A 27,008-nucleotide genomic window follows, 5' to 3' on the forward strand; every position below is an offset into this window, starting at 1 on the left:
AAGCTATCAGACTTGACATTTTACATTTTTTCCAAGCTTGAAATAGATTGGACTCCACCATAAAACTAGAAGAGAAACCGAAAAGAAAATTGAAGAAGAAATTAAATACTGAAAAGTCTATTGAGTTGCGCATCCCATTTTAGAAAATCTGAACCATCTCTGTCTTTTTGTCCGATGATAATACACCTTGGTAGATATTGTCAAATGAGATATCTCAATATATACTGCATTCACCAAAAAGATTTTTTATGACCGCATTCACAACCAATTTTTTTTATGACAATAACATTCACCAAAAAGAAAAGTTTTTTTATATTTCCACACTCACTTTTCCTATTTCTCATCCCCTTGTAATTTTATTCATTAATAATGATTTTTGTTAAAAGGAGAGCAAAAATGAATCCGAAGAGAGCAAAAATCGTAATCAACTCACTAACTAGGCCGATTCCTATATTGAGTTTTGACTCGGACAAGTTTACCCTTCACACGCTCCGCTTGCATGCTTACTGATCAAATCCAATTCAATCCAAAAATCAAGAAGTCGAACCCTTCTTTTCTTCTTTCTTCTTACTTCTTCTATACAGTGGACGTCTATAATTCACCATAAGAGAAATCCATGTTATGTACTGATCATTGAAACCAACATCCAATAAGTGGTTCACGTTTTAATAAGCTTTGACGAAATCTATGTATTTCAGTGAGTTAAAAACAAACATTTATAGCCAATTATGTAGTGATCATTGATCGATGCCAAAAAGTCATTACCAGAAAGAATGGGTTGGAAGCGCCTGTACGGTAAATGTTCTCATTGTAGAACAGACCTTCGTATTATCATTTTTGATATTAGTGAAAGTTTCCCGAGGTCAACAACCATATTTTTTTTGTTGTCAATTTTGATATATTTTCATATTTGATTCAGAAAGACTTAATTGTGTTGAAATGTTAAACGTACCTGAAATTATTGGTTCCCTGTAAAGTAACGCATATTTCAAGGCATAGATTCTTGGTTTGTGTCAATTAATTCCTAGTTTTCTACCAAATCACTGGTAGAAGTCATGACTTCGGATTTAGGGTTTAACTGTGTTTTTGGTTGTTGTTGATAATAACCGTTTCAGTAATAATACCTGGGGCTAACTTAATTAGATACGTTAGGTTAATAATAAGTGTGGTTAGGTTAAAGGGTATATTAGGCTAAAACTTGACTCAATATAGGAATCAGTTTGGTTAGTGAGTCAACTACGATTTTCTCTCTCCTCGGATCCAATTTTGCTCTCCCTTAAATAAAAATCTTAATAATATTTATTAACTAATTAAATAATAAAATTATTTAATATATTGCGACGGAATAGAGATTATAGTGGATGGAGAAGAAGAAGTAGTAAATTGCAACTAAGGGTTATTTCCTGTCCAAAGGACTCAATACTCCTGCAACCAGAGATCATCTTAGGGATTTAATTAGAACTCAAGACCCTGATATCATCTTTTTATGTGAAACTTGTTTTTGGGTAAAAACTGATTCTGATGTTTTTTGGTAATTTGGGGTGTGTTGATGAGAAACGAGTTCAAACCCTAAAAAAATGCACAACACGAGAATGCTTTTAGGTTCGAGAAATCAATATGTAAGACTCTGTCCTAAATCAAGAAATGGTCGTTCCAGATTCAATTCGGTCACAAGGTGAAGGAGAAGGGTTGATCTTAGGGAGGGAAGCGGAGAAGGTGTTTGAGATCAGATTGTTGAATTATGAAGGTGTGGCTGTTTATGACTTGTGTATCAGAAAATGGTTTCTGGCTACTTGTGTTGATAACACTTGTCCCCCTTTTTTTTTAAAATAGTTTGAAAATCTATTTATACAAGTCATTAGAGTGCAACCCTGATCTCGTAGGAAGTGGAAGAAGTTAAGTAGTGGAGTAATGGAGTTGTGTAAGAGGTAGTGATCATTGCGTGATCACACCTTCACCCACTACTCCATCATTGCTAACCGTCCGTCTTTTCCTAACATGTTCTCGTAATGGGTGTGTTGCACGCTGTAAAACGTCAGCCCAATACCCAAGTAAGCATCCCCCAGTTTGTGACATGTTTGATGTCTCGAATAAGTGGGTCAAGTCGTGGGACCCGCCGCGGATAATAGCATGCGCTATTAGGTGAAACAACTAAGTTGTTTATGAGGCCAATATAAAATATTGTATGTATTCGATGCATGTGAAACATCGCATTTAAGCAGCTCAAACTAATCGATGTGTATGAAACATCGTTTTTTTAGAGCCTGATTGAATAATTCGCGGATAGGAGTCTTAAAAAAGACAGCATGATCGACCACCTTTGGGTGATCGTTTGAGGACCCTACGGTCAAATCATCACTTGGCCGATCGCCTCATGTGGAAGAGGGAGTCTTCACAATGTTTCTTTGCTTGTTTTCGGAAAACAAATCCACACCATCCAACGAGGTTAGCAAAGTTGGATGGACGAGATGATTTGCGACAGTTGCATACTGCCATTGACGCAACTTTAGGGTTTAGGGAGCCGTGTGGCCCACCCCTCTTTGGGCGTGCGCTTCGAGGCATTGATCCCTAATTTGCGTAAGCCGGTCAATCACGTGTAAAGGTGGGTCCACCGTGATCACGTTGATATCTTCGGGGTCGTTTAAGATTAAATCTAAGCCACTCAAATCAGCTGGCGAAGATGAGTGGTCAAGATCGATTTGCGGCAGTAATGTGTCGCCGCAAAGTAATTTTAGGTTTCTGAAAACAGCTTGCTCACGCTACTTTGGGACGGCGATTTGGTGCGCCTTTGACTTGCTATGAGCAAGTCGATCAGCCATGTGTGGAGTGGTTCGATGGTGAACGCGTTGGCATCTCCTCGATCGTTTGAAACACGATCTAAGCCGTCCAACTAGGTTGGCGAAGTTGGACGGATATGATCGATTAGCGGCAGTTGTATAACGCTGCTTATTAAATTTAGGGTTTTCAAGGCTGCGCGATCATCCTAGTTTGGGTGAACGATTCTATACGTTCTCGGCTTGCTGTGAGCAAGTCGATCAATCATGGGTGTAGCTGTGTCGCAGGTGTACATGCCAGTACTTCTCTGGTCGTTCAAGATGCTATCTAATCCGTCCAACTAGGCCGACTAAGTTGGAAGGACGTGATGTGTTTTGAGACTGTCTTTGCTGGTCTCAATTCGTTTGAGCTATTTTACACAGCTTGAACGCCCATGTTTGGGTAAGAGATTGAGCACCCTATAGGTTTTCTGCATGCGAGTCGATCGACTAGGGCACTAGTGGGCCCGCTGATGATCTGCTTGCGCTTCCTTTACTTTTCGTAGGAGGATCCAAGCCATCCAACTAGGATGGCAATGTTGGACGTTCGTGATTCTTTCTAAGACCGTTTTGAACAGCCTAGTTCGTTCGAGCTTCTTCCAAACAACGCGATCAACCTACTTAGGGTTAGCGTTTGACAACGTTGGGATATACTTGGGCATGGTCCGATCGGTTGGGACGTTGGTGGGCCCACAACCGGTCAATACATTAATTACTTAGTTCTGCCAGGAGTGGTCTAGGTTTGTTGAATTATGCGGCCAAATTGTGTGATCGTTTCTGAGACTGATATAATCAGTCTAGATTTTTCTTTAAGGAATTCAAGCGCGATTAAGCTGACTTAAAAGCGCGTTGATATGAGATTCTCCTTGTCAGAGAGTGATGTAGCCCGTGGGGTATTTTCATGCAAATCTCAATACTGGCATTTCGGGAGATTAATGTTACTCTGCTGAGAGTGAACACTTCATCGTCATGTCATGTCAATAATGAGAGTTCGGCTGAGAACATAGCATAATAAAATATCAGGCATGTCAATGCATTAGTAACTAATGCGTTGAACTTTATAGAATATCTGAGATTGACGCACCATTCCAATAAATTTCACAAATATGTTGAATTGCTCAATACATATATAAGTAAAGAGACTTGAACACTCATCACTTTCAAGTGGCTTTTGTTCCTTTTTGCAGGATGACAGCGTATTAAACACAGGGTTTTACGGTTTTGACCCTGAACTAAAAACCACCATCAACATTAAATTCCCTGCTTAGCTCATAACAGTGACATTGTTGCGGGGTAAGCAATAGATGGTGACATACAAGATGGAATAGAGATGAAGAAGATAAGCTTACAAGAAAAGGCAGCATCGTCCCTTGAACCGAGGGCCGCATGACTAGCGATCTCGGTATTGGGGCGCCACTAGTCCCGTCCATAGAGTTTAGCTTGGCAGGTCCAGCTGCCTTCGTCCGTGCGCGAGTCCAAGATGGATTCCTTTTCCCGTTCGAACTTCCAACATGCTGCGTGTATAAAAGGGCATCGACTTCCTTTTTTTTTTTAATCTTTCGTTGGCTTCACTTCCGTGTCTTCGTGTTAGCAGCAAGGACATGTCGATCGAGACAACCAGCAGGAGAAACAACAACAATACGAGGAAGCAAGCGTTGTTCAGGTATGTACTCCACCGTTTCCTCTTTATCTCCGGCATTCTTCTTCTTTCTCTTCTTTCTCGTGTAGATGCAAACCCTAATATTAGGTTTATCCTTCATGAAAACTTGGAAATATTTTCTTTATGAAGGACATTTTCCCATTAATATTGTAATGAGCTTTTAGAGCAACAACAATGACAGTATTCTTAGAATTATGAACAAATAATCCTGTATGAATGCCACTGTTTTCTCCACCTCCCTCTTTGCATGCGAAATAAGTTCTAAATTTTGGTCGCGAATGCAACGTCCGCGGCAAGAATTTTGTGGACGAAAACCCTATTGGGCACGGTTGTGTGTGTTCGTTCCATAGCCAGCGCAATCGAGTAGGCCAAGAGAGTGACCGGGCATACCACGGTCGATAAAATGAACGAGCGTGCCATGGTGAATAGAGTGAACGAACAGGCTAAGGGGATGATCGAGCCTGCGTCGGTTCGACCCCGAACGTTCATCCCGCGGGCAATTTTTTTTCCGCCCTTAATAGCTCGCTTTATCTGTATGGGTCTTTGATCATTAACGGGTTGTGTAGCATGGAGTAATGACTCTTTTCCATTTTTCTTTATTGTAGTTATTTTAAAGTGAACAAAGAAGATCTCGTTAAGATGTCACCTGGATATAATCTTGCTGCCTAACCGAGAGGTGTTAATAACTCCAAAGACATGTCGAATATAGATGATGAGCTATTCACCGTGCCTTTCCCAAACGTTAGAACTTATCCTGGCCATAAGTGGGTCCTGCTCACAGGCTCAGAAAATGAAGTGACTGCTCCATCCGCTCCCCCAACACATGTGATGAGGTTCTGTCTTCGGAAAAATGAATATCCGGCTTCTCCTATTGATTTCAAGGTTTGACACAATCCACTGAAATCTTATGAAGGATGGATGAGGCATATGTTGAGTAATGAGCGCATCAGAGATAACTCGGCCAAGGCGCAAATTGTTGAAGCTATCATGGTGTCTGCAATACTTCACATCAATAAAGACGTTGTAGGTTTGATTACTTTCATTTATTGATGGCGTCCTTCCACACACACGACTATATGTAGATGGAGAGAAATGACTATTACTCTGGAAAGCGTAGCCGTGTTGCTGAATCTCCCCATTGCGGGAAGTTTCCACTATAAACTATCCACCAAAGAAAATTCCACCCTCGATGCTATACTTCAGAAGGCATAAGAGTATGATCAGCAGAAAAAGGACGAGAAATGCTTTTACACTTGGTGGGTGTCTCAATGGTTTCCTACAAAACCAAGGTCGGGACAAGCACTGGATGATGAACTCAGCGTGGCCGCATTTCTGTCTTTTTGGCTGTCTAGGTACATCTTTGATGATGGATCTGGGAAGAATACTATAAGACACGATCTTGTCATGTTTTCCACAAAGTTAGCGAAAGGCGTGGTTATCCCCTTAGGGAGTTTATTCCTTGGATCGCTGCACTCTCATCTAGATGCTTTGGCAGCAGACATGCACGCCTCCAACGGGTACAAGAAAGTGGAGTCGCATATTCACATAGCTTTCCTCTAAGCATGCTTATGGGAACATTTCAAAGATTATGCCCCCGTTCCTACAACTTCGTTTTCTAGCTTGTATGGTGGTTCGAGAATACTCAGTTGCAAAACAGACGACAAAAACCGGGGGTAAGGCTTGTCGATTTTCTCGATAACGTGTACGCCATAGATTTTCGTCCATGGGGACCGGTTCATTCTTCTGTGGTTCAACCAAAGACCTTCGACACTGCTTCTGACGCTGTGTTTCACCCCGATGGAAAGGATATGAGCTCTGGAGAGATTATATTTTTGCGAAGCTGTATTCTGGGATATGTTCCATCTTATTTTGATGAATTCCTCAATGCGGTTCCTTATAATATTGACAGAGCCTCCCGTCATATGGGATTTGATCAAGGCATCCCGTTTGATCGCCCGCCAATGCCCTCAAAGGGGCTTGTGTCGTCTGTTGTTGATGCTATCCTATTTGCAATGAAGCAGAGCCTTCCATTCATTCCTCTTGGAAGAAGACCAGCCCCGAATGGTAGGTATAAAATTTTTTGGCGAGAAGAGTTGCTAGCTTTTCAAAAATTCTCGAAAGAAATCGTGACAGTTCCTCGTGGTGAGCCCACCCTCACAATTTTGGAGAAGCGCAAACGATTGAAGCCACTTCCGGGCAAGCGAACCAGGGCTAGAGCTTCTAGTGACTGCAGTCCCCAGGATAAAGGAGCAATGTCTAAGAGGCAGGAAAATGGACCGATGGTTTTCAATTCTTCCCATATGCAGGTACTTTAAACTTTTCCTTTGATCTTCCGATGTTATCTATCTTGCGCCATTTCCATTAAACGTGATATTTATTCAAAATAAGGGCACCAAGAAGGAAAATGCTTTGACGAGGTTGGCACATAGTCGTAATGCGGCTTTAGAGAAATCCGGTGAGACCGAATCTCTCGAAGGGGATGACAATGATGATGCAAACTCGGTCGGCGATGAAGGAAGCGTCTTCCAGAGTGGCAAGGAGTCTGATCGTTTCAGTGAGCTTGTGGATGAGACCGTGGCAGAAATCAACCTCCAGGGTGAAGCGAACGACGTGGGGAATGCTGGAGAGGCTACATCTATGATTGTAGTGGCGCTTCCCTTTAAGGATCCCCTGTGACTGAAAAACATTGGTTGTGCACTCCGCTGTTGTTCACTCTGCTGCTGGGGTCACTTTTGACCCCCTTTTGATGTCCCTTTTGAGGATCATGTGCTGGTTGGAGGGTTCAGTGTGCCAGCTAAGTATTAAAAGTTATACACCAAGATATGGAAGAAGTACAGACACATAGATACTTCCAAGAAGCTTAAAAGTCGTTTTGCATTAGTCAATCGAGTCCAAGAAGCTTTATCCTCCATTTATGGTATGAGCATCGTGACTGGGAGCACCGTTTCCGAGGAAGTAATTGAAATCTGGAAGTTTCATCGAGACGTGTTCGTGCTGTATGAGTTTAATGCCTCCTGGTTCTGCAAAGGACTTTCTGAAATCCATAAGCTGCAAGGCAAAATGAATGAAGTTCCTTCCATGGATTGCATTGCTCTTCAGAAGGAAGATATCGATAGGTTTTCTAAGGAGTGGAAGCTGAAGCAAGCCGCCCTTAAAAACGTAAAAGATTCTCTTTCCAAAAAGAGCGAGTTGTTGCTGAAATACTTCCCTTGATACTTTGCGTCTTCTTTTCTTATACTTCTCTTTTAGATGTTTTGAGTGATGTGAGGAATTCCTTTCATGGTTTGATTTGATTTTTTTTTTGAACTAGCAAGTGATTGAAGATATTTGAATTTGATTTTGGGATAATTTACGAGTAGTTTTCTTTGAGAGGAATTATGAGCGGGTCAATAGAAATCCTCATTTTTGAATGCAGGTAATGTACCTTAGAAAATTGTGTATGTTGCATGAAAATTGCAAACATCACATGAAAGGAAACATGTAAAGTGAAACATAAGATGGAGATTGGGAAAGATAATGACTTCATCCTCAAAAAATGGGACGCGTGTGAGTCCCCAGTAAATTTCTAAAGATTTCTCATACAAATAATTGTTTTAACGAGACTTACTTGTTGACAAGGTTCCAACAGAATAAAATTGGGCTTTCCTAGATAATTGCTTAAAACGGGTTGTTGTAACACGCTTTTGCTAATGACTTCTTCTAATGAAAAGTCCCCAGCTAATTCGATCTCTCTTGTGAAACTGCACACGTCGGCTTGTGGAGAGAGGAAATATTGTCGATTCATAGGCGTAGCTCCCTTGAGTTGATTTTCTCCCAAACAATGCGTTTCAGGCCGTTGCATTCACTTGTGGGGTGATGGATGAATCTGTGGTAATGGCAATATCTCAGATCAATCATCTCTTGATCAGTTGGTGAACGCCATATAGGAGGTAGCTGAAATACTCCATCTTGCACCCAAGCTTCCAACAACTCCTGAATCTTACTCATTGGGAATGGGAAGTGTGGATACCCTGAGTTTATATCTTCTCGCGTTTGCAGCTGTTGTCGTGAGAATTCTTGCGGGCTTTGATACAAGGCTCGTTTGGAGAGTGCAGATGATGCATGTATTGACATAGACGCGGATCGTTTAGTTTGGCGGTTTTGCTGAAGTGCAACTTCTCTCGAGAGCCCTGTATCAGTGGATTTGCGACACGGTCGAACTAAGTACTGTTCATTAGTGAAGTTTTCGTCTTCGTGGTGGTCTTGCAAATTTATCCTTCTTCTGGCGCTTCTTTATTTGGTAAAGTCTTGGTAGTCGGGGCTGTGGATTGTTGGACAGCTCTCCGAACTTCTGCAAGCGCCTTGAGATATATATTCTCCAACAGAGTTTCATAAGCCGGGCCTTCGTTCTTATTCTTCGGGTATTACGACACTCCTGGCGAGTCTGTCTCCCTGTGAAACTGCCTCGACCCCTCATCGTTGGCTGAATTTTGTTGATTGTTTCCTTTCAGGTCATATCCGACGTGGCCACATATCCTGTCTGTATCACTGTTATCGGAAGCATGGACTTCATATAAAGACCCGGCATTATCTTTATCGTTAATGGTGTTCTCCGGGCGAGTGTTAGCCGTCTCCTTCCACAACCGGTTTACCATGCTCCTTAAAAGACAAAGAATCTCGTTCTGTCGTTTGGAGATATCAGCCTGACTTGTGAGGACATCTGTTAACACCCTAGCTATGTCATCCACGGTGATTGCGCTTCGATCATTCATGGATTTCGGAGAGCTTGGCTGACAAGGATGTATCACGGAGTGGAAGTTGATATTTGGTATTTGAAATGAAATTGGATTAACGAATGTTTTTAGACCTAAAATCCACCCTGACAAGATTGATATGAAATTGAAAATTGATTTTGCAACCGAGAGATTAATCTCCCGCTGTGGTCGCCAGTTGTTTTGGGGTAAAATCTGATTCTGTTGTTTTTTGGTAATTTGGGGTGTGTTGATGATAAACGAGTTCAAACCCTAAACAAATGCACTGAACGGGAATGCTTTTAGGTTCGAGAAATCAATCGGTAAGACTCTGTCCTAAACCAAGAAATGGTCTTTCCATATTCAATTCGGTCACAAGGTGAAGGAGAAGGGTTGATCTTAGGGAGGGAAGCGGAGAAGGTGTTTGAGATCAGAGTATTGAATTATGAAGGTGTGGCTGTTTATGACTTGTGTATCAGAAAATGGTTTCTGGCTACTTGTGTTGATAACACTTGTCCCCCTTTTTGAAATAGATTAAAAATCTATTTATACAAGTCATTAGAGCGCAACCCTGATCTCGTAGGAAGTGGAGGAAGTTAAGTAGTGGAGTAATGGAGTTGTGTAAGAGGTAGTGATCATTGCGTGATCACACCTTCACACACTACTCCATCATTATTAACTTTTTGTCTTTTCCTAACACGTTCTCGTAATGGGCGCGTTGCACGCCGCACGATGTAAACCGCCAGACCAATACCCCAGTAAGCATCCCCCAGTTTGTGACATGTTTGATGTATCGAATAAGTGGGTCAAGTCGTGGGACCCGCCGTGGAGAATAACATGGTACTATTAGGTGAAACAACTAAGTTGTTTATGAGGCCAATATAAAATATTGTATGTATTCGATGCATGTGAAACATCGCATTTAAGCAGCTCAAACTAATCGATGTGTATGAAGCATCGTTGTTTTAGAGCCTGATTGAATAAGTCGCGGATAGGCGTCTTAAAGAAGACAGCATGATCGACCACCTTTGGGTGATCGTTTGAGAACCCTACGGTCAAGTCATTACTTGGCCGATCGCCTCATGTGGAATAGGGATGGCCTGTCTTCACAATGTTGCTTTGCTTGTTTTCGAAAAACAAATCCACACCATCCAACTAGGTTAGCAAAGTTGGATGGACGAGATGATTTACGGCAGTTGCATACTGCCATTGACACAACTTTAGGGTTTATGGAGCCGTGTGGCCCACCCCTCTTTGGGCGTGCGTTTGAGGCATTGATCCCTAGTTTGCGTAAGCCGGTCAATCACGTGTAAAGGTGGGTCCACAGTGATCAAGTTGACATCTTCGGGGTCGTTTAAGATTAAATCTAAACCACTCAAATCAGATGGAGAAGATGAGTGGTCAAGATTGATTTGCGGCAGTATGTGTTGCCGCAAAGTAATTTTAGGTTTTTGAAAACAGCGTGCTCACGCTACTTTGGTACGGCGATTTGGTGCGCCTTGGACTTTCTATGAGCAAGTCGATCAGCCATGTGTGGAGTGGGTTGGACGATGAACGCGTTGGCATCTCCTCGATCGTTTGAAACACGATCTAAGCCGTCCAACTAGGCTGGAGAAGTTGGACGAATATGATCGATTAGAGGCAGTTGTATAAGCCGCTTATTAAATTTAGGGTATTCAAGGCTGCGCGATCATCCTAGTTTGGGTGAACGATTCTATACGTTCTAGGCTTGCTGTGAGAAAGTCGATCAATAATGGGTGTAGCTGGGTCTCCGGTCTACATGCTAGTACTTTTCTGGTCGCTCAAGATGCTATATAATCCGTACAACTAGGCCGGCTAAGTTGGACGGACGTGATGTGTTTTGAGACTGTCTTTGCTGGTCTCAATTCGTTTGAGCTATTTTACACAGCGTGAACGCCCATGTTTGGGTAAGCGATTGAGCACCTTGTAGGTTTTCCGCATGCGAGTCGATCGACTAGGGAACTAGTGGGCCCGCTGATGATCATGCTTGTGCTTCCTTAATTGTTCGTAGGAGGATCCAAGCCATCCAACCAGGATGGAAAAGTTGGACGTTCGTGATGCTTTATAAGACCGTTTTGAACAACCTAGTTCGTTCGATCTTCTTCCAAACAACGCGACCACCCTACTTAGGGTTAGCGTTTGACAACATTGGAATATACTTTGGCATGGTCCGATCGGTTGGGAAGTTGGTGGGACCACAGCCGGTCAATGCAGTAATTACCTAGTTCTGCCAGGAGTGGTCTAGGTTTGTTGAATTATGCTGCCAAATTGTGTGGCCGTGATCGTTTATGAGACTGATATAATCAGTCTAGATTTTCCTTTAAGGAATTCAAGCGCGATTAAGCTGACTTAAAAGCTCGTTGATATGAGATTCTCCTTGTCATAGAGTGATGTAGCCCGTGGGGTATTTTCATGCAGATCTCAATACTGGCATTTCGGGAGATTAATGCTACTCTACTGAGAGTGAACACTTCATCGTCATGTCATGTCAATAATGAGAGTTCGACTGAGAACATAGCATAAGAAAATATCAGGCAAGTCAATGCATTAGTAACTAATATGATAGGTTGAACTTTATAGAATATATCTGGGATTGATGCACCATTATGATAAATTTCATAAATATGTTGAATTGCTCAATACATATATAAGTAAATAGGATTGAACACTCATTACTTTAAAATGGCTTTTGTTCCTTTTTTGCAGGATGACAGCGTATTAAACACAGGGTTTTACGGTTTTGAACCTGAACTAAAAACCACCATTAACAAAACCAAAATCCATGAAGACAAGATGAAAACGTTATTAGCTCCACTTAAATTCCCTAATATGAAATTTCTTCAACCCATTGGCCTGTCTGGGGGATTAGCCCTTTTATGGAAGAATGGTTTTATTTGTGATGTGGTTAGCTGTGAAGATAACATGATTCATGCTGCAGTTCAATTTGATCCTAGTCAACCAGAATTGTTACTATCTTGTATGTATGGCTACTGTGACTATATAAAGAAGAAAGCTCAATGGGATTTTATCAAAGATATTGGACTCAATATTTCTCAACCATGGGTACTTCTGGGTGATCTTAATTTCCATATCTTAAATACTTCTTCAACAGCTTCTTCTTCAGGTGATGGCCTTGTTAATTCTATCATTCAGGAAGTGGGATTACAGGATTTGGGCTTCATAGGTAGAGAGCATACTTGGTCCAATAATAATTTGGGAACTGGGAAAAAGAGATCAAGACTAGATATGGCTCTCACTAATGGTTCTTGGAGTTTACATTTTCAAGACTCTAAACTTCTTCATTTAAATCAGAATGGAAGTGATCATTGCCCTGTGATGTTGGTGACTTATTACTCTCAACCAAAGCTTTGGAAGCCTTTTAAATTCTTTCATACTTGGCTTCAAGATAGAACTTGTGCAGCTGAAATTGCTAAGGCTTGGGAAAAATCAGTTCCAGGCTCACCAGGATACAAATTCATTAAAAGGCTCCAGTTCACTAGGATTACTTTATCTAAATGGAATAAAACTCATTTTAGAAACATTGATCAGAATGTGGATAATCTTCAACAAAAGTTATCTGAATTGCAAGCCATGTCTTTTTCTCCAGATAATACTTCAAAAGCTTTAGAAGTCAGTCAAGAGTTGGATAAATGACACAAAATACAACATGAGTTCTACAAGCAAAAGTCTAGAGACAACTTTTTAAAATATATGTATTACAATACTAAGTATTTCCATACTTTAACAAAGAGGAAGAGAGCTAGGAACAATATTGATTCTTTAAAAACAGATGATGGTACTTGGTTACAATCTAGAGAAGATATTTTTGTTTACTTACACAATATTTTAAGAACATAAGTACTTCTCAAAATATTATAATTGAAGAACAATACTATACTCATATTCCTACCTTAATCACAGAAGAAGATAACATATTACTTATTTTGCCTCCATCAGATGAAGAAATTCATAAGGTTCTCAAAAACATGGAGAGTTGGTCTGCCCCAGGGCCTGAAGGATTCCAAGATGGCTTTTAAAAGTCACAATGGAGTATAGTTGGTAGTGATGTTTGTGACATGGTTAAGAATTTTTTTCCCACTAAGTTCTTGCCCAAACAGCTCAACAAAACCTTCATCTCTTTAATTCCAAAGAAGAATAAACCTTGTACTCCTTCTGACTTCAGACGTATTGGGCTTTGTAATACTTCTTACAAAATCATTTCTAAGATTCTGGTGGCTATAATGAAGCCATTAATGGAAAGAATCATCTCTCCATATCAAGCTGCTTATGTTTCAGGAAGGCTTATCGATGATAACACCATTATAGCTCATGAAGTTATCCATTCAATGAAAAGAAAAGAAGGAGAAGGAGGTTGGCTAGCTTTAAAATTTGATATGTTTAAAGCTTTTGAAAGATTGGAATTGTCTTTTATTCTTAAAGTACTTCAAAGTTTTGGGTTTTGTGAAGATTGGTGTCATCTTATCAAGGAATGTATCAGTACTACTTCATTTTCTGTTATGCTTGATGGCTCTCCATGTGAAGAATTCTCACCTACTAGAGGAATTAGACATGGAGATCCCCTTTCCCCTTATCTCTTCATAATTGCAATGGAATGGTTCTCTAGAACTCTTTTAGAATCCCATAATTCAAAAGCAATAAAAGGAATCTCAATTACAAGAGGAGCACCACCTATAAATCATCTTCTTTTTGCAGATGATGGTCTCATTTTCACTCAAGCTAATTTAACCAGTATGAATAATCTACTTCAAGTTTTGAAGGATTTTAGTTCACAATCTGGTTAGGTCATAAACTTTGACAAATCTTCAGTTTTTTATAGTAACAACATGAATCCATCTGTGTGCAATACTCTCGGAAATATTTTGGGAGTTCAATGTATGAAGGAAAATGAGAAGTATCTAGGGTCTCCTCTGATTATTGGTAAATCTAAAGTGAAAGCTTTTGAAGACATTCAGTTGGCCTTTGAAAGAAGACTTGGAAATTGGCAAGGTATTAATCTACATGAAGTTGGCAGAACTACAATGGTTAAGGTTGTGCTTAATATTGTTCCCATGTATCAGATAAGTACATTCAAAATCCCTAATACTCTTATTAAGAAACTTGATACACTGCAAAGAAAATTTTGGTTGGGTTACAAGTCTAATAGAGGGTTAAATTTAATTGGTTGGCATAACTTGAGTATATCCAAGGATTTAGGAGGTTTGGAATTCAGGGATCTGGAAATGTTAAACCATGCACTACTCACTAAAATTCCATGGAGAATTTTTCAAAACTCTGATCACTTGATAACTAGAATTCTCAAAGCTAAGTATTTCAAGAAAGAAGAATTTTTACATATTGAAGGAGAAATAAATAACTCTTCATGGACTTGGAAAGGGATTAAACTTGGTCTTTCTATACTTCAACAACATTATAGTATGGAGGTCAACAATGGTAAGGGTACCAAAATATGGGTTGATAGATGGATTATTGGTCTGGACATCAAAGTGGAGCCACTTCACCCATCACACCTGCAGTATGTGTTTGTCAGTGAGTTGATTCTACCAGATTATAATACTTGGAATATGCCTCTTCTCAATACTTTCTTCTGATATTGTGGATAGAATTAAACATATGCAACTTTCGCTTGCTGAACAAGATATTGTTAGGTGGAATCCTTCAAAAGATGGAATTTTCTCAGTCAAGTCTGCCTACAATAAACTTACTGAAGCTAGAGTACAAAATCAAGCTACAGTTAATGATGTTCCAACAACAGTCTGGAAAGCGCTCTGGAAAATGAAGCTGCCTCATCGTGTCAAACTCTTCATATGGAAGTGCTTAAAGAATATTGTTCCTACAAGAGTGGGATTATCTCAGTCGTTGCAAGATATTGAAACTCACTGTGAAATCTGCAAGCAAGAGAATGAAACTCTTTTCCATATACTCATCAGTTGTTCTCATGCTAAGGCAGTTTGGCGAGATCTTAATATCAATATTGATCAGAGTATTACTCAGTGCCAGTCTGTAAAAGAATGGATTGTATCTTGGTTTCAAGATGTTCAGAATGCAGGAAGTGACGATGTTAATAATTGGCGGAATCTGTTAATGGTAGGAAGTTGGATAATATGGAAGGAGAGGTGTGACTGCGTTTTTCAAGATAAAACTCTCAATCCAATTCGTATTGCAGAAAGGATTCAACATCAGTTGATTAGTTATAGCTCCCCTACTCATGGAGCTTCAGATGATGCATTAATCAGCACCTCTACATTACCTGAGATTACTACTAACTCTACTATTTGCCTGCAGGATATTCTGAATGAAGCAACCACCTTGAAATTCTTTGTAGACACTTCATTTGATAAACTCACTAATGATTGTGGTTCTGACATTGTCTGTTATGATACTGCAGGTGCTTTCGTTGGGTTCAAGAGATCTCATGCAGCTGGAATAATCGATGCAGAAGCAGGAGAGCGTAGAGCTGTTCTTGAAGGACTGAGATGGGAAAAGGCAATGGACTTAGACAACATACACATCATATCTGATGCTGAGACAGTAGTTAACTCGATCAACAACATTTCTCTATCAGTTAGATGGGAGAATAGAAGGATTATTCAAGAGATTAAACAGTTGCTTATCACTTTTAATTTCTCTAAGCTGTCTTATGTTAGTAGGAATTTTAATTCTTTAGCTGATTCCATTTCTAAAGCAGTAAGGAGAGATAAACTTCTACTAAAAGAGTTTAGTCATGATGTTTCACAACTTCAAACAATGTTATACATGCTTTTAGATCCTGATATTTCTTAATAAAATCACTCCCTTTATGAGGATTTTTAAATATTCATGTGCAGAGGAATCCATGTGGATGAGAAATTGGAAAATTAGGGAAAACCAAAAAACAATTGCTTTTTTATTAAAAACCATTACTACACTTCTCGTAGAACGGTACAAAATTAAATTCTCACGGATCTATACAAAATTTAAAATTTCTGGAAAAACTAGTAAAGGAAAATAAAAGTTACATCACAAAAATTTGAAAAATATTGGAGAGAAAAATTACAGGGTGGTGATATGCTTAAAAATTACAGAGTGGTTAAGTATGCTTAAAAAAGAAAATTGTTTAAGTTGCACTCATGTGTGGAGCTACTAAAGAAGCATAAACTCCATTCTCAATTTTGATCAGATCATCATGCTTTCCTTTCTCTGCTATGACTCCATTTTTAACAACTGCAATTACGTCGGCGTTCTTAATTGTCGATAATCTGTGGGCTACTACAATTGTGGTTCTATGTACCATGACTCTGTCTAATGCATCTTGAACAACTCTTTCAGATTCTGCGTCCAGTGCACTGGTTGCTTCGTCTAATTGTAAAATCTTTGGTGTTTTTACTATTGCGCGTGCAATGGCCACCCTTTGTTTTTGCCCACCTGATAATTGAATTCCTCGCTCTCCTACTATTGTATCGTATCCCTGCATTTTTTTTCCCCATACTTGCAACCATGAGTTTTATAATCATAGAACCAAAGGAAAAACAAATAAAAGAACAAACATGGGTAAGCAGTGGCCAACCTGTTGTAGCGCACTAATGAAGCTATGGGCATTTGCTAACTCCGCTGCAGCCAAAATTTCAGCCTCAGTTGCATCTCCTTTCTTTCCGTAAGCAATGTTGGCTCGGATTGTGTCATTAAACAACACAGGTTCTTGGCTAACCAGACCCATTTGCTGCCTGAGCCACCTCAACTGAAACTTCTGAATCTCAGTTCCATCCAACGTTATGTGACCAGAATCGGGGTCATAAAATCTTTGCAACAACGACACAACAGTCGATTTTCCACACCCACTTTCTCCTACTAGAGCAACCGTCTGAAACAAAAGAACCATAGTGTCAAATGTGAAAGGTAACATAGATGTTTCAGAGACATCTGGTAATAGGTTACATTAAGAGTTACCTTGCCAGAACGAATACTCAAACAGAGGTCTCAGAAAATCTGAATGTCAGGTCTTGTTTGGTACTTAAAACTGATATGCCGAAACTCAATGTCACCCTTCACGTTATCTAATGTCATTCCGGATTCATCGCCTGCATCTATCTTTGATTCCCGGTCAAGAATAGCAAATATAGAGGCAGTAGAAGTTTTTGCTTTACTTGAATCTGGTGCAAAGGAGCTTGATTGAGAAATCCCAATTGCAGCCATTGTGAGAGCAAAGAAACCCTATGAAATAGCAACACATGAAAATGAGAACACATTTATTGTCTAAAATACTGGTGAATGGTTTAAGAGTTATGGAGGGAAGCCTTACTTGAAAAACGTCAAAAAACGATATCCTTTCAGCCTCCACAAACCGAGCTCCTGCATAGAAACTGGTTGCATATACAGCAAATAACAAGAAGAAAGAAAGCCCAAATCCGATCCCACTAATCATGCCAACCCTTATCCCAGATGAAACTGGACCTTCACATTTCTTTTTGTACAAGGCCATCACCTTTTCTTCAGCACAAAAGGAAGCGACTGTTCTTATACTTCCAACAGCTTCGTTAGCAACTTGACTTGCTTCCTCATACATCAGCTACAACCATTTCGAGTCTAACTTAGTAGAAGATAAATTTATTTTGCTTGAAATTTGAAAAGTATGCAGCGTAGGTAGAAGCATCATTTGTATAAAAGAGTATCTGAGTAATGAAATGAACCTTTGCATCTGCACTGAAACCCGTCATGAACTTCATTTGTACATATCCATTAACTCCTACTAGAGGTAGCATAACAAGAATTATGAGGGCCAATTCCCAGCTTGCTGTAAAGGCAATAATCAGACCGGATATTGCTGATGCCAAATTCTGAACAAGCAGAGCAAGGGTATCCCCAACAATGCCCCCGACAGCTGCTGCATCTGCAGAGAGCCTTGCACCAATTGCACCACTTGAGTTTTCGGGCTCATCAAACCAACCTACTTCCATGTAAAGCACCTTCTCAAAGCACATTGACCGGACTCTTTTGATTAACCTGCAACCGGCAACAGCAAAGAAATACATACTTGCTGAATTTGCGAAAAAAGAAACAGTGGCGAGGAGAACAAATATCAAAGCCCAAAACCTAGCATCCTTCTTAAGCTTCTCAGGGGGCTCGAAGAATGTTTTGATCATTTTCGAAAAGAGTATGCTGAATATTGGGAAGACGACTCCGCTGATCCCTGCAGCAATCACTCCAAGTAGTAGCGCGGGGATCTCATGCTTGTTGATATAAGCCAGGCGGCGCAGTGGAAAAGCGGCGCTTCTTCTGTTGGAGGGGTTGGAAGAGAAGGAGCATCTGTTGGTACAGTTTCATGTACATTTAGTCCTGCAGGTACACCAAATGAAACTTGGAATGAGTGCAGACTGCTGCTTCCAACTCCATAAGATCCACGACTTAATGATCCTTGAAGGGAGAGCCGTGGGCTTGATTGCCTGACAGAGTCGATTGAAAATTTTGGTTTTTCTGAATCATTTCGGTGATCTCCTACTTTGTTTATTTCTTGTAGGTGTATCAGCTGGCAATATGGTCCATTGTCGTTCTCTAAGAGCTCCGTGTGTGAACCTGGTCAGTTTGACGGAAAACGTGAAGTTAGTTTTTTTTCCACTTATAAGCACGTCAAGTTAGTTGTACGTTTGCACCCACTTGCTGCTCAACATAAAAAATGGAGCCCGAGGCTTAAAACAGGGTTATTATGATCAGAAACACCACTGCAGACCCTCTTTTTGTCCCTCAAACTCGGCAAATCAACAAATGTTAGCCATTTTACCCCAGAATAAGATACTGAAATTCTAACAGGTAACCAGTGGACATCCTATAGCAGGCTTTGAAACAGTATTCATGGTTGCCTTTGAGAGATGCAGACCTTTTTCAACAATCTTCCCTCTATGAATAACGGCTATCATATCGGCATTCCTGACAGTGCTTAGGCGATGAGCAACAACGACAGTTGTACGGTTGACCATGACTCTGTCCAGCGCTTCTTGCACAACATGCTCATACTCAGCATCAAGTGCACTTGTAGCTTCATCTAGAAGCAGGATTCTCGGGTCTTTCAATACAGCTCTAGCTATTGCCACTCTCTGCTTCTGTCCTCCTGACATCTGAGTACTGTATTCACCAACTAAGGTATCTAAACCCTGCAAATGTAAAATATACAATTATTAGCACTGCAGGTACTATAAAGTTCAATCCTATTGAATCAACTACAAGAGAATGATGAGAAGTGGTACCTGGGGTAGTTTATCTATGAATTTAGCAGCATTTGCTAGCTCAGCTGCAGCTCGGATTTCTTCAATAGTTGCACCCTCTTTCCCATAGGCGATATTTTCTTTAATGAAAGATGCAAACAACACTGGTTCCTGGCTGACGAGGCCAATTTTCCCTCTGATCCATTTCAGCTGGAACTCCTTGAGATTTATACCATCTATGAGAACTTCACCGGCTTGTGGGTCATAGAATCTCTCTATGAGACTGATCACCGTCGACTTCCCGCTTCCACTCTGCCCAACTAAAGCCGCAGTCGTCCCACTCGCTATAGAGAGTGAAAACCCACTGAAAATTTGCTCGTCTGCTCTGGCAGGATAACTGAAATGAACGTCTCTCAACTCGACATCTCCACGAATATCATCCAATTTGCGTCCATTGGGGTCATAAGAATCTATATCTGGCTTCCTATTAATTGTCTCAAACATTTTGTATGCCGCAGCTTGTCCGGAGGCAAACGCACCAAAGCATGGAGATGCCTGACCTAGAGACCTAAAAACATTGAAACAACAAAAGAATACGATCTGTACTTTTTCCAGTTTTCAACCATCACCAAAAATGTACAGAATGTTGTGAAAACGAGTGAAAGCAACATAGTGTAACTCACATGGAACCGGTCGTAACAGCAACAATAACATTAATAACATCTCCCCCGGTGTAGCCTTTGTCGACTATCAATTTTCCACCATACCAAACAGCCAAACCATAACTAGCGAACATGACAAACATAACTGCACCAAGGCCTAACCCAGTACCCAATCCCTCTTGAACACCAGATTTGTAAGCTTTCGTTATCGATTTGTTATAACTAGAGACTGCTTGTTTCTCCCCAGTAAATGATGCAACCTGTACTGAAACCACTTGTTTCACATATTAAAAGAAAATATGCAACAGAAAACTGATTATATCTAGTGGAGAATAGTTCTCACAGTTCTGATCGAGCCGATTGTTTGTTCTACAACATTCCCTGCTACTGAGTAAGCAGCTTGTCCTTGAGATGCCATCTTGGCAACAACAATCGATATAGCCGCAGCCGATGCCACCGTAGGCGGGATAGAGGCTAACATCACAAGGGTCAGGAGCCATCCCCCGACAAATGCAATTACAAAGCCTCCTATGAATGTTGCAATTATCTGTATAAACTTGCCGACCTGTAAAAGAATCAACAATAAATAAGTAAATCTTTATTGAATTTCAAACATTCTGCAAGCTTAACTACAGTTAGCAGTTTCAGATAGTCACCTTTTCACCCATAGCATCTTGAATAAGAACAGTATCACCAGACATCCTTCCAATGACTTCTCCCGTGTTTGTTTCCATATCAAAGAAAGCAACATCTTGCCTCAATATAGTTTTCAGGTATAAACTCCTAATTCGCGAAGCCTGCCTCTCCCCTGTAACCATCCAACAAGCGACCTCTGCACAACGACATGATTGTCAGTATACGATTACAGATTTCAATTTTAACAGATTGTGTTGTTAGTTGTTAGTTGTTACTGATTTCAAAGAAGTTCAATGTACTTACGGAAGAATGACACAACTCCAGCTCCTATACCCAAGTAGACAAAATTCAATGCTACCAGAAATATACAGTCAGAAAGTTGACACTAATTTTGAAACACATATGACCCGCAAATGAAATGGTACACAATCTAGCTAAAACCAGGTATGAGAAAGTTTCAGGCTATGACAAGTATGTACCTTGGAAACTACACGAACGGTATTTTTGTTGTCTGATTGTCCAAATGAATCAATCAAATCCCCAAGGAGAACAGTCATGAGGGGCATCGCTACTCCATCAACAATAGCAGCAATCGTCCCAACAACTATGAGAATGACATCTTTTGAATCGGCAAATGCAAACAGCTTGTAAAATGGAACAGTATTAACTTCACCCTTACTCTTCTCTTCACTTTGCTCACCCTTCCTGTCCATCTCTACTACTGGAGTCAGACTCGTCCATGCAGACTTTGAACCTTGCAGCCAGAATTGAAGGTACTTATGTCAGATATTCAGAATCAATGAGCAAGGGATCAAAGGGTTTGAATCAATTTACTAGTATAAACACAACCAAGTACATATTCAACTGAAACCACCACTGTAACTAAAAATCAAACAGTTAGAAAATAAGGAAAAATAAGAATAAACACAATAAGATCAAGAAACAAAGAAATTATAACTACATGAAACTAGAGCTGAAGAAGATCAATAGTTTCATAAAAACATGAAGTAACACCCCCACATAATTATGTCAAAATCACACTCAAATTCAGTACATCAAATGTGAATAAAGGGGTGTGAAGAGTTTTCAAACCTTTATGTAGCTTGTTAGGGTTCCACTTTGCTGTGTTAGAATGAATCTTTAGATTCCTAGCTAGTATCTTACTATGTTGCTGTTGAAACTTGAAATTACCCATTCAGCCATTCTTGTGTTGTTTATATAGTTGATTCCAAACACCAGCAAGGGATGAAGTTCCTTGCTCAAGAAGGAATTTTGAAAGCTCCATCTCCCTCTCTCCATAGACTGTAAATATTCTAGTTCAACTGGCCTTTAAATTTGTTTAAAATTAGTATTCAAAATGTTTATATTTTGAATACTAATTCGGGAGTTTTGGATTTTGGGAGGTTTTGAGTTCGGAAATTGACGAATTTGTTTAAAACAAAAATGATGCATGTTGCTTGAGACTTCTGGCTAATAGTACAAGTTCAAAGATGTCAATCGCGCATTACTGTCTCCAACAAGGAAAGGAGAAAGCTTGACGAACGTGAGAATTTAGCAAAAAATAAGTTTTTTTTATATCACTACCAAGCGTTTAAGTGTGCACACGGTACGGTTCGGCTCGGTTCTTGCCGAGGCCGAGTACCTGTACCTCCAGAGGTCGGTACTGAACTTTTGGACCGGTACCGTGTACCTCGGTTCCGGTACCATTCGGTTCCGGTCCGGGAGCGGTACAGGACCGGTACGGAACCGGTACCAGTCGGTACCTTTTCAGCGAAAAAACTGACTGCCTTTTCTTTTACCTGTTTTTTACATGTTTTTTATATATAACAAATTCTCATTCAAAGCAGCAACTAATAAGTAGCAATATTACTAACAAACCAAACAAACAATGTCTTGAAAATATGGAAAAAAAAAGTAGCAGTAGCCACAGACACACACACTAAGTCTTGAAAATGAGAAAATCTGAAAAAAGAACAACTAGCAGTGCAGCTAGTGCTGCAGTAGTCTTGAATCTTGATCTTTTAATCCATGTCAGCAGCACTTGTGGTGTCATCAGTGTTGATATGACCAAGTAACGCTGCAAAAAAAATAATAGCAGTTAGTAACTATTAGACTATATCTATTACTGCCAAACACAAATAATAATGTAATATGTTACCTTTTTCAACTTCAACATCATCATCTGGTATGTAATCAGATAGAAGATCAAGTTGTATTGGCTTCCTTAGCCAGCTTTGTGTGCAAAGCAATGCCTCAACTGTCCTTGTAGATAAAGAGCTTCTACAAGGACTTAAGACTCGCTTTCCTGTGCTACAAGCAGACTCAGAGGCAACAAAAGACACAGGAATGGCTAATATGTCCTTAGCCATATGTCCAAGTATCTTATACTTTGTACTGTTGGTCTTCCACCAACCCAATAAATCAAACTCCTCATCATCATCTTCTCCTTCACCTTCTTCATACTCGTCAATGAAATATTTATCCAACTCTGTTTTTCCCTCATCATCATTTGGGATTTTCTTGAACCTCTTACTCCTTGACATCAACTCTTTCATACGACTTGGCCCTGCCACTGGTTTACTTACCACTGCTTTGGCTTGTCCCTGGATAGAACTACTTGACTCCTCCTCATGAAATGAATAGGCATCCTTATATTCTTCAAATAGAATTCTTAAAATCCAACTTAACAAGCTTCATAACAGATAAAATTTAGACACATTTGGGTCATCGAACAACTTATGAAGTAAATGGCATAGCCCATAATTACTATCACACACACATTACACAAGCAAGCTGCTAGATTAAGTAGGAAGCACTATATATGCATGTTAATGTGAAAGAATGAAAGTTATGTAACTTTTTACACAGACAAATATGAGAAACATTTCAACCATCATAAAATTAAAAACTCATAACATCATAAAATTAAAAACTGAAAACAACAAAATTGGTTAGCTCCAAACATCTAAAAGAAGTTAATAGAACACTCAAACAGTATTAATTAAAAAAATTATAAAAAGCCTAAAGAAATACAAAGTACCTTAATGGGTTTCCTTCAGCTTCTTCCTTGAATCCTTTCCCTTCGTCTTCTCCCTGACGTGATTGATAACTTACCCTGTGAAACTGAAACCCTAAATTAAATTAATCAAAAGTCCTAGGATCATCCAGAACTCGACTTCATATAGAAATCCATGGTCCTAGGATTAAAATTGGAGAAGAAAAAAAGCAAAAAAAGTAAAAAACTTACACAAATCAAATCATTGAAATCACTGACTTTTTCTCCTTCTTCTTCTGGATCGAGAGGTGTTGTTCGGTGTTCCATGTTCACTGATTAATGGAGTTCACTTTCAGACTTCAGAGAATCAGAGGCTCAAGAACTCAGTTCTCTCTCTATATCAGTCTCTCAGAGGGAAGAGTCGAACTCGAAGACGGAAAAGAAAAGCGAAAATGAGAAAGAGAGAAACCCTATAGTTAAGGTACTATATATACCCCCCCTAATCTAACGGCTATATTTGTTCAGTACCCCTAAATCTAATGGCTACGAATGGTCGGTACTTTCGGTCCGGACAGTACGAGACTTATACAGGACCGTGTACCTGTACCTCATCAGCCTCAGTTCCTATTTTCTGGACCGGTACCTGTACCCCGTTCCTCGGTTCGGGACAAATATCGGCTCGGTTCCGCCGGCTCCAGGACGGTTCCTCGGTCCAGCTCGGTTCTTGTGCACCCTTAGTCAAGATGGAACTTTGTGAGAGTTTAACAAAATAAGGTTATTTTTATTTTACTATCAAACGTCAGCATGAAACTTTGGAAATGGAACTACCTTTAAAAAAAAAAAAATTATTTAAATACCCCACGTTTTTTCTTTCTTTGTAAAATTACCTTTAAGTATATATTTTAAGTGTATATTTTAAGTGGATCCACGTAGTAGACCCAGTAGGATTAGCAAGAGGCATAGCTTTAGCATGGCAGATGGTTTCTTTTTTGAAATTGTTTATTGGAATACTAACATGATTAACATATTAGTTCAAACTAACTCTGAATATAAGAAATGGTTGCTAACATGTTTTTATGACAGTCCCTACCCATCTAATAGAAACATTGCTTGGGATATTATTACTGAAATCTCGGAATAAGTGGACAAGCAGTCCATGCCTTGGGTTATTTTAGGAGATATGAATATGATCTTCAGTCAGGAGGAAAAATTAGGGGGTCTGTCATTTAAGAAATCTGATTGTGATTCCTATCATAATATCTTCAGTAATGCAGGTCTAATACATATAGGTTTTAGAAGAACCCACAACTGGGGGATATGAAAACTACTTGGGGGATATGAAAATTACTTGGGGGATATGAATTACTTTCCCCAACCAATAATGTTTGTTAAGGGGTGTTTTGGGGGAAAAAAAACTAAAATACCCTTCCTCAAAATAAAAATCAAAAAACAAAATCATATCCCCCATTTCCATCTTCACCTCTTATTAATCTCTTTTAGGGTTAAGGATTTGAAACCTAAAAATTCCCCATTCCCTTTCAAATTCTAGATTTTTCCCACTCCCTTTCAAATTCTCTTCTCCTTCTCTGCCGTCTCCTCGCTTTGAAATCGATTTTTTTTTTACATTCGGAAGTGATAAAGATCATGCCGGAAGTGATGAATACCATGCCAGAATTGATGAATATCATACCAGAAATGAAGAAGACCATGTCGGAAGTGATGAATATCATACCGAAAAAGATGAAGACCATGCTGGAAGTGATGAATATCATACCGGAAAAGATGAAGACCATTCCGGAAGTGATGGAGACCATGCCGGAAATAATTTTGTTTACATCGCCGGAAGTGATGAAGACCATGCCGGAATTGATGAAGACCATGCCGGAAAATGGTGTCGGCATGCTTGGTAACTATCATTCAATGCCGTAACTAAGTGCGGGCATGCTCGATAGAAATCTATCAATGCCGGTACTCAAGTGAAAAAAAAATCAAGTTTCTGGATACTTTACATCATGTGCCGGCAAAGAAATTCAAGCAACATACCATGCCGGTAGCTGTACCGGCATGCTCGAGAAGTAATATATTATGTGGGAAGTGGACTAAAGACCAGGTCGATCACCGAAAACTTTGCGTAGTGGCAAACATTTATGAAAATTTCCAACAATTGCCAGCATGGTTTTTTTATGGAATACTATGCTGGCACCGAGTTTTTTCAGCTGCAAAAATGGTGGGTTCAAAGAAAAAAAATCAAAATTTCAACCTCTTAGCAACAATTCTTTCTTCACAATCATCCTTTATTTACACCAAAAAAAGTTCCCTCTCAAATATTTTTTCCCTCCTTCTACTCTCACCTCACTCACCCAAATTCAAATAAAAATACACACTAATCATTTAACAAATACTTAGATTTTTACTAATTTTAATTAACCACTAAACCTGATTAGTGAGGGATAGATTAGGATTTAAAAAATATTTAGATAAGGGGTGACCCTGATTGGATATTTGGATCCAGTTTTTCTCCTTTTCCTCTATCCCCCAATTAGTTTTGATATCCCCCAATCGCGGGTTCTTTTAAAGGTTATGAATATACTTGGAATAATCATATGGATGATGTAGCTAATATCCAAGAAAGATTAGATAGACCAGTTGCAAAAGCTGAGTGGAATATTCAATTCCCAAAAGCATAATTTTCCCATTTAGTGGCAGTAGGTTCTGATCATAGCCCTATAGCCTTAAGCTTAGATACTAGTTTTATCATACTTGAATATACCTTTAAATTTTATGATACATGGCAAAAGGAAAGCTCTTGTGTCCAAACTATAAAAGATACCTGGACCCATGTTCTTAAGGAAAATCCAACAAATTCTTTGATATTTAATCTTCAAGCTCTCAAAACCAACTTAGATTACTGGAAAAAAACATATTTGGTTTACCTTCTAAAAAAATTAAAAGAATCATATCCCAAATAGATAATTTGAATGATTCTACCTATGTTTATACGAAAGAGGATAAGATAAAGGAAAAGCTAGCTCAACTAGAAAAACTTTATGATACCCAAGAAGCAATAGCAAAACAACAGTCTAGATATAATATGGTTCAATAAGGGGAAAAAAAATACAAAGTTCTTAAAAAGAAGGAAATGGAACAACATAAAATCTCTAAAAATGAACAATAATGAAATTACTTTCAAGAGATCAGAAATGCAGGAAACTCTCCAATTATTTTTTTTTTAAAATCTCTTCTCAGCCCCTCTTGTCCCTCCTCCTCCCAATCCTAATCTATTTCAAAATAATCAACC

At 39.5% G+C, this 27,008-nt stretch overlaps 2 protein-coding genes and 1 pseudogene across 2 annotated transcripts; 2 read left to right on the forward strand and 1 right to left on the reverse strand.

The window, feature by feature from the left end:
* The first annotated feature begins 14,068 nt into the window (after positions 1 to 14,068).
* LOC113334617 (uncharacterized mitochondrial protein AtMg00310-like) lies at positions 14,069 to 14,833 on the forward strand. Its single transcript, XM_026580831.1, has one exon. The coding sequence runs from the start codon at positions 14,069 to 14,071 to the stop codon at positions 14,831 to 14,833; it is 765 nt and encodes a 254-aa protein (XP_026436616.1).
* Positions 14,834 to 14,855: 22 nt separating this feature from the next.
* LOC113334619 lies at positions 14,856 to 16,025 on the forward strand. Its single transcript, XM_026580832.1, has one exon. The coding sequence runs from the start codon at positions 14,856 to 14,858 to the stop codon at positions 16,023 to 16,025; it is 1,170 nt and encodes a 389-aa protein (XP_026436617.1).
* An 88-nt stretch (positions 16,026 to 16,113) lies between these two features.
* LOC113334467 lies at positions 16,114 to 22,241 on the reverse strand (annotated as a pseudogene).
* Positions 22,242 to 27,008: the final 4,767 nt, after the last annotated feature.

This window comes from Papaver somniferum, unplaced genomic scaffold (genome assembly GCF_003573695.1).
Source record: "Papaver somniferum cultivar HN1 unplaced genomic scaffold, ASM357369v1 unplaced-scaffold_137, whole genome shotgun sequence".
NCBI classification, from domain to species: Eukaryota; Viridiplantae; Streptophyta; class Magnoliopsida; order Ranunculales; family Papaveraceae; genus Papaver; species Papaver somniferum.